Raw genomic sequence first — 9,304 nt, forward strand, 5'->3', positions numbered from 1 at the left:
TAATTTTTTTTTTAAATCACGGTTAATTTTTAATAATTTTAAGCTGATCTAGATAAGTTTTTAGGTATCAATATTTAATATTAATAATGTAGTAATGGATTTATTTATGCAGTTACGCATAATACGAGTATATTATTACACTTACCTTGTCATTAACCTTGGAATAAAAATTAAAATATATCTTTCGCGCCTAACCACGAACATAGTATTAACATGTTCCAAAAGCATATTAAAGAAATGTTTTTCTAAAAATAACAGTATTTCTTCAATCCTGTTAACCGTGGCTAAATAAATATAAATATATTTAGTCATCGGATTAGCCCTGGCGCCCTGCTCGTATGCACTTTGCATACCACGGTCTTTGAACATATCTTATCACACTTAATTGTTATCAAATATCAATGTATTATATACATTTTGAATTATTATTCTTTGATAAAAATAAAAGTATAAGTTCAGAATAAACGAATTTTTTTATTTATCGCGTTGATTGGAGATTTTTCATTTCAACTTTCATGTAAGTTCGTTTTTTATCTTAAATTTTCCTCCAATTGTAATACACTGCTAATAGTCAAGTCATGTAGACAATAACATCATAAAATTATAATAAGTTTAGATATTATATAATTATGAAATAATATCCATACGATCGTACCTTTAGATTAATACCTACATAAAACGTAAATTATTATTGAATAATATTGTTATTTAAATTGTCCTTATCGGCTTATCTGTGACTTAACGTCTTAATATCAGGTTGTATTTATACGTTTTTAATGTAATGAACCAATCAAGAATTATGGTTCATTAAATCATGTTTAAAGAACCATTATTTAGTTCAGTATTATTTTAATTAAATAATAAATATATAGTGATTTATTTATAAAACAATTTCCATTATTCATTTCGGAAGAAATAATGCAATAGTATAATTTATAGGTATATTATAAAATTATGTAATATTTAGTTTTACGAGAAATAAAAATATTGTAATGAAGCATGTTATATTATATATAGGTACATGATAATATGTACTTAATGTTAATTTCAATAATATACCTATATGAACATATTGGTATAAATTAATAATATATTATATAGTTTAATTGGTAATAATTATATCATAAATAATACCTATCTTATTTAATGACTGCAGCGGCTTATAGTAGGTACTCATATTATGTATCTATAATAAATGCCTATCTAATTGTCTATCCGCGTTACCTACGTTCTAGCTTTGAATAGTATAATTTACATGATCACGTGAATAATATTATGATTATTAGAATTTTTATAGGCAAAGTGATTTTATTTTAAAACTACATTTAGTATTTACAAATACGCGTATGTAGCCATACAGGTACCTATTATTATTTATTAGATATTACTTATTAGTTATAGGTAGGTTTATTGTCGTAATTCATTTCTTGATGCTTATTTTATTATTTATTATAAACTGTTCTCTAATGTTCGGTTTGTCACAATTGTAATACTATAAATTTTATTGAATGACGATAACGAAATATTACATAACACAAATTTAAACACAATATTTATAAACATAAATAATTGTTTTTAACATTTTAGATGCTTAGTGTTTAATTTATATGTTTCTATAAACACATTTTTAACAATACGATTATCGTTACTTTTTATATTGCGATAAATAATCTATAAGTGAGTATAATAAAGTGAGTATTTATTTTATGTTAAGGTACAATTATTGTAATTTGTAGAGTAGGGATAGGGTGAAACCATGTAACCAAGAGTTATATATTCTTGTACATAATTCGTTTTTTATCATAAACATTAAATATTAAACGTTTAAGTCAGTATTGAGTCTAAAATACAAATTGATTCGTCTTTAATATTATCTACTTAGACGCATGTGAATGTGACGCCACTTATCGAAACTAAATTTATCTTAATTTGTAGGTACAAGCGCTGCTAGCTTTATTATAATAATTACAATATCATAGTTTCTTGGCACACCTATAGCCATAATATAATATGTTATTATAATGATATAGTTACTTGCTTGATATTTCGTCACTACCACTACCACCACGGTCTGAACACAATTTGTTGCGTGATTCATTTTTCCTGTCAGTCCGCCGTGTGAAATAACAATCACGGTGTTAGTATCGTTTGCGAGCGTGCGACTTCTCGCCCATAGTTCGTCCAAAGGAAAAACTTACTTGTCGTTCGGTTAGCGCTCATCCGCCGACTGTCAACTCAAGCTTTATTTGTAGTTTTTAAATACCAATAAGAAATTAACGATATTATGACGAAGACGGACGTTTCTGCCACTGACAGTGTACGAACTTGGCCCGATCGAATGACGGCGTGGCAAATCGACACTTACGCACCGTTTGAAGACTCGGCCGTGCTCAACGACAAGGCAGAGTTACCCGTGTCCCTCGGGCCTAAAGAAGTTTTGGTGCGTGTTAGAGCATCGTCTGTCAATCCCATCGACGTGCTCATGGCCGGTAAGTAGACAGTAGAAGTGCATGTTATATAGTCATACTTAAACCTAATACTTTATTAACTAGTGTTGCCTGGTGTTGGCCGAATTACGGTTATAAAATGTCTACCTCGCCATATTTTACGAGTATATTCCTTAAAACAATAATATCAACAGCAGTTAGTTTGTCAGTTCAATCTCAATTATTTGTCACAAAAAAAATGCATATTATTTTATACTATATTATACCTATACATTAAATACATTATAATTACATAATGGAAGTATCACGTCATATGTCGCAAATGTCAATAAAAGGTGAACAACAAATTAAAAACTTTTTAAAGATCTTATGTGTGCTGAATTTCTTTCTAAATTTTATCAATTTCTTGGATTTTGGTATTTTATGCAATTAATTATGTTTTTACGGCTTACACTTACTGAAAAGTTTTTCGTAACTATAAAAAAGTATAGTGTAATTCATTAAAAACAAAATATAATGAGGAAATTGAGTTAAGATTCAAAATAGTTTTCAAGCCGATTATAGCGGCTAACTGACATGTAATAAATATATCACATATTTGATGATTCAATATAGGTATGGGGGTTTTTGATTTTAAAATATATGTTATTCAAAACAGTAGCCACTAAAAATTAATTTAAAAAGTTAGATTTTATTTCTCCAATAATATGGTAAATGTTAGTATTTGAAATTAAAAATTTAAATTCCATAGGTATATATTATATTATTTATTATATTATATTATTTTATATATTAATGATACGTACATATATTCTGGTTTTGAATAACTTAAAATAAAACCATTATTTTTTACAAAATTACTGAAATAAGTTAATCTATGTATTATAAAAAATAATTAAATCACGTTAATCGTGGGACATGGGGTAACGTCTTTATAAAGTTATTATTATATTATACGCAGTCACTCTATAACTTAAGCCTTTGGTTAAACTTTTAACTTACTTTATTATAGTATTATGCGTGTGTTTTAATTATATATAAATGATTGTGATTTTTACTCTTAGAGGGTTATGGTCAAGTGCTATTGAGCAGGATCCGGCAGGCAAAAAAAAAATCACTGTTCAGGCCCGTCGAGTTCCCGATAACTTTGGGACGGGATTTTGCTGGTGAAGTAGTTGCAAAAGGAGCCGAAGTCGGCTCGGAACTCCTAGCTATCGGTGACGCCGTTTTGGGTGTCGTAGCTCCTTTCCAACACGGCTGTCACGCCCAGTTTGTCACAGTTCCTATAACTCAGGTAATGGTCGGTCGCCCATTCGCCCGTGTTAAACAACTGCTGTATATTTGTTTTCAATTTGAATAGTGATATAGTACCAAACATAAACTAAAACAATTTTTTTATGCTGTTGTAGATAGCCAGGAAGCCTGATTACATGTCCTACGAGGAAGCTGCGTGCTTGTTGTACACAGGCCTAACCACATGGTGCGCCTTGACGTCGGCCGGCGGTCTTAATGCTTCAAACGCTGCCGATAAGAACGTACTGGTTATTGGTGGATCCGGCGGTGTCGGTAATAGTGCGATACAGATACTCAAGTCGTGGGGCGCCAAGGTACTGTATAGGCGTAAAAATTGACATTACACTATATATTATGTAGCGACTTGGCTAAATTATCACCACACGTTTATAATATTTGATAGATTAGGTATAGCTAATTATTATATTAGTTTAAAACGTTTAATCATTAAAAAAATATCATTAAACCCTTCAACTAATTGTTTGAAAACGATAGAGCGATCACTCATGAATAGGTATTAGGTACTCGTATATTGCAAACCCATAATTTTACTATTATGTCGTGTTGTTTTGTTTTATAGACATTTAAATATTATACATTTTTTTTTTTTATGTCGATACTATTGTTTTTTCTTTAATAACTTATTAATGTTATACAATGTTCTTCATAAGTCGTTCTTAAAATTTGGAAATATCAAAAAAAGAATTTTTTTTTCATAAATTTTAATTAAGTTTTTTAAAATTTTTTTTAATTAAAAATGTATAACATTTTAATTTTAATAATAAATGCTTGAAAAATCGATACAAGATTTCACTTACATTTTTCTTACTAGAATTTAAAAAAAAAAGTTTTATATAAGCTGTATTATTTATTTATAAGCATTTGAATTTTTTGAATAATTAAATTTTTTTCTATAAATATAGATTATTTTTTCTTTGCGAAATTAGTGTATAATAATATAATAGTAATAAAGAAATTAATTACTCAAAGTAATATAAGTTGATAAATTATTTATTCGTTTATACCCATGGAGATTGGATTACTAACACATATATTATTCTGATGTCTGACGCATGCGAAATTAGAATTAGTTATGATATAAAACGATAGAAATATTAAACTTCAAACAAATAGGTAGATAGTAACTATTATATTTTTAGTTTTCACAGTAGAAGCCTTAAATCTTAGCTGATAAGCAAAAGTTATCTTACAATTCAGCTTAATGATGATATTAAATATCTAAAAATATTAGTTCCTTTTAGTAGTTATATTCCGTGATATTGTCTCCATTAATTAGCTAATCAATTTTAGTAATCAGTATTCACAATTTAAAAAACACCTCAACCAATTATTATTTAAATTATTAACAAACCAAACGATCCTAAAAATAGAATATTCTTCACTCTATAGTTCTATATTTTGCTTAAATAACTGGAAAATATATTATATAAATTATTAATAAAAAAGCTAATCAAAAAACCAAAAAATCCAGATATAGTAGTTATCCTTGATTTAAATGAATGTTCCAGTTTTCTAAATCATACACAAAATTACAAAAAATCCAATCACATTATTGAACAACAAAATCAATTTCTTAATTTACAAAATAATAATAACCTACATAATATGTTAATTTATGTTAAGTTTATAAGACACTATAAGTTATAACTTATAATCATTCATTATGTACTATTACCTATACTAAACTTATATTATATGTACGTATTTTTATAAATCAAAGATATTAATTCAAATCAATCAGGTATTTATTTTTCGAGATTTTATCTATATACTTAACATAAATAGGATTTTTCAATTTTTGTTTTTGTTCCATTCGATTGCTTTCATTAAATTAATTTTTTGGTGTATTTGAATTATTTGCGTTTTCGTGAAATGCATTAGATATTGGTACTTCTTTAATCAAATCAGTTTTAAAAAAAAGGAGTGGTTTTACCTCATACTTTGATATATCAATGTTTTCTTGTTTTCCAGAATTTGGAGTGAAAAAATATTGTAATAATTTATTGTGGTTTGCACTGTATTTTGGAAAGCATTCAAATTGATTTTCTAGTATGACTTGACATTTTTTTCGTGCATTTCCATTTATTATAAGAATTATTCATTTTAAAACATTGACTAAACAATTAAATATAATAAAGATAAACAATGGAAATATTCAGTTTAATTAATTCTATAGTTACCATTAAAACATTATTGTATTATTATGGTTATTATTAGAATAAGAGTTGATGCTACTACTGGCTAACAACTTTTTTTTAAAATAAATATTTTTTTTTACATTTACATTAATTTGAAAAATATAAAAATACTACATCAAAATATATTTATTTGAACATTTATAAATAATAGCTCAATATTTTTTGTTCAGCCAAATATGGACCTATGCTTTACTATATGTTTTGTGTAGATATAAAAAATATTTATATTTTATTGATTGTCATGTTATTTATAATACATCTACACATTATTATATAATAGTAAGAGTTTATAACTTGTGCGAGTAATTAAAACACCGTCATCATTCGGTCATTATGTCTGAAGATATTTTATAATTTATTTATATTAAGTATTATTATTAATTATTTTTTTTTATCAGTACAAAAACATTTTTTAAAATTATATTATGTCTATAAGATAATAATTTAAAAATTTGGTGAACAGCTTAAATTACTCTTATTAATTTTTAAATGATAAAAAAAAAAACGAATCTACATTTTCATTAAGTACAGGTGTTGTATAAATACACAACACCTATTGAATATTTATTCAATCAAATACCTAATCGTAGAAATTTCTTTAAAAATATTATACTTAAAATTATTACTACAAGAAAATTAAATTTTATTTTCGCTGAAAATTGTAAGACTGTTGTAAATATATAACTTCCTAGTTCATTAATTATTTAAAATATCAGAGATTTCTGAAGTAAGTAACCATTTAAAGTTTTAACCAATTATTTTCCAATTTATTATAAGGTACTATGTATTTAAACTTTAGTTGTAATAATTAGAAATTCAAAAGTCGGAGTAAATAGATTCATAAATAGCTAGCTAAAAATAATGAATGAACATACAAATAATTAAATAAACCATTGGTTAATATTATGCAATATCTTTTTCATTTAATTTAAAATGAATTATTTTTAAAAACAATATCCTTTGAACTTTGAAATATTATTAATTAATTATATTTTCTATTATTTAGGTAACTACTACGTGTAGTACAAATGCCATAAATTTAGTGAAAGAACTTGGACCAGATAATATCATTGATTACACTACCGTAGATGCACAAAAACAGTTAGAACAATATGGAAAGTATGAAAATATTATTAATATGTCTTATATTATTTATTTATAATGCTGGAGTATTGTTAATAATAATGCTGCAATATGGCATAAAAAATCGTTTGAATTTGTTAAAATGAGTTAAATTTTACCAATGATAGACGACAAAATGTGACGTATATGCAAAAAAATAAAATAAAAATTATGTACCTATGTATAAACTGAAAAATGTTGACTTAGGTAGTTATGTATACGGTACTTACTACTTATATTATATTGTATTATTTGTATTGTTGCATTAAACTTGTATTTTGTTCGTTTTATGTAAAATAGTTGTTAAATAATAATTGGTTAACGCAGTATTTTAGATTTTGAGTGAAGTTATACCGTATTACCAATAGTACAATAAATTACTAACAAACCTATAAGCATTTGAAATATAAATGTTTAGTAATATATAGGATGACTGAATCATTTTCGTATACAATGATGTATCATATATCATTGAAATTGAAATTTAAGTATTTAAAACACCTATTACAGTGACCCACTTGATATCTAATGTACAGTAGAACAGTACCAACTTGTCTTTAATTTTTACCGTTGTAATATTAATAATATTTTATAGGTACGACCTGATTTTGGATGCGGCCGGGATACCATATGAAGATATCGGTGGCGCGTACACGCCGCTGTTGAAACCTTGGTCGTGGGCTACATTCATCACCCTCCGCAGTCCTGTGTTACATAATACGGACTCGTATGGAGTGGTGTTCGGTATGTTGAAGAACGCGTACGATCTAGTTGTGCCGAACGTCTGTTCAGGTGCGGTGTTCAAAGGCTCCACGATCCGATGGGGATTTTTTATGCTCGCAGAGCGCGGCATAGCGGAACTGGCCCAATTAGCCGCTGAGAAGAAGATAACTGTTCCAGTCGACAGCGTTTACGAGTTTGCCGACATGAAAAAAGCGTTCGGTCGGGTAAAAGCCGGACACCTCCGCGGAAAGGTGGCCGTCAAGTTCGACGAAAAGTAACAGGAACGGCAGCGCTAACCTCGATTTCAGAATTTCAAGTGAACTGGAACGTTTATAATCATACATTTGGCTTGTTGGTGTAAAATTCGTTAGCATCTCCCTAAAAATATATATTTCCTGTATAAATTTAAATAGTGAAGTTCTAATTAATTATATTTATTTACTTTTATACATACTATTAACAATCGTGTATTATGTCCAATAGGTACTTAAATCCAATATTAATAGGTACACACACTAATATGTATTGTTAAAAGAAAATAATTTTATAAAAAATTGGCAATTTGGTAGTCAGAAGCAGTAAAGTTTATAAAAAATTAAATCATACATAAACATTTATAAAAAAAAAAAATTATCATGGTTAACAAACTTGCCTAATTTGTGTATGTAAAAAAAATATATTGTTCTATAGTCTGAAATTTAGTTTAGTATAAAGTCATGTACCTATGTCAATATGTTATTGATCAATTTATTTTTTATACAATTATTGTAATTTTCAATTATAAAACTATGTACCTATTTAATTAATTTAAATTATTTTAAATTAATTTCATCTCAATTTATTATATAAATATATATTAATAATAAAGATATATAAGCATTTCACATTGATTTATTATTTCATTAATCCAATAAATTATTAATAGTTATAAAACTATCTAAATACTGTAAATAACTACCATTTATTAACTTATGCTGAAATATATTTTTCTGGTGTACTTCGTTCGATTTACGTAATTGCTGTTATAAATCTATTGTTGATAGAATTTATTGAATTACAGTTAGTAAATTTAACATTTAAACAGACAAATTTTCATTTAACTCAGCGACTGCATTTTTAGTCAATAATTTTGGTATATCAGGATGAAAGAATTCCAAATAGTTACAAGGAGATTAACAATGTTAAAAGTACCTATTAATTGTTTCAACAGGAATTTATAATACAATAATTTTATTTTTCTATAGTTAGGTTTAAAATTCCTCAGAAAATACATTTTTAGAATAATATTTAAATAAAATTAAGTTTATTGTAAATTGTATGTTTGAAAACATAGTTGTTTGTTTTATATGTTATTAGTTTATAAATTATTAGATAACAAAATATATTTTTATTTTCACATTTCTTAAACAAAATTGTTATATAGTACATGTTTGCTACTTGTTTTATTAGTTCATCAGGTATTTGTGATAGATAACTATTAAATACCAAATAATAATTATT

General features: G+C 26.3%; 1 protein-coding gene across 1 annotated transcript; it reads left to right on the plus strand.

The window, feature by feature from the left end:
• Nucleotides 1-415: 415 nt before the first annotated feature.
• Nucleotides 416-8,541, plus strand: LOC112597684 (reticulon-4-interacting protein 1 homolog, mitochondrial-like). Its single transcript, XM_025343847.1, has 6 exons — nucleotides 416-517; nucleotides 2,031-2,489; nucleotides 3,512-3,741; nucleotides 3,857-4,054; nucleotides 6,966-7,078; nucleotides 7,677-8,541. The coding sequence occupies exons 2-6, from the start codon at nucleotides 2,285-2,287 to the stop codon at nucleotides 8,080-8,082; spliced, it is 1,152 nt and encodes a 383-aa protein (XP_025199632.1). The 5' UTR covers nucleotides 416-517; nucleotides 2,031-2,284; the 3' UTR covers nucleotides 8,083-8,541.
• Nucleotides 8,542-9,304: the final 763 nt, after the last annotated feature.

Source organism: Melanaphis sacchari, unplaced genomic scaffold, assembly GCF_002803265.2.
Source record: "Melanaphis sacchari strain LSU unplaced genomic scaffold, SCAv2.0 Contig43_pilon_pilon, whole genome shotgun sequence".
Taxonomy (NCBI): domain Eukaryota; kingdom Metazoa; phylum Arthropoda; class Insecta; order Hemiptera; family Aphididae; genus Melanaphis; species Melanaphis sacchari.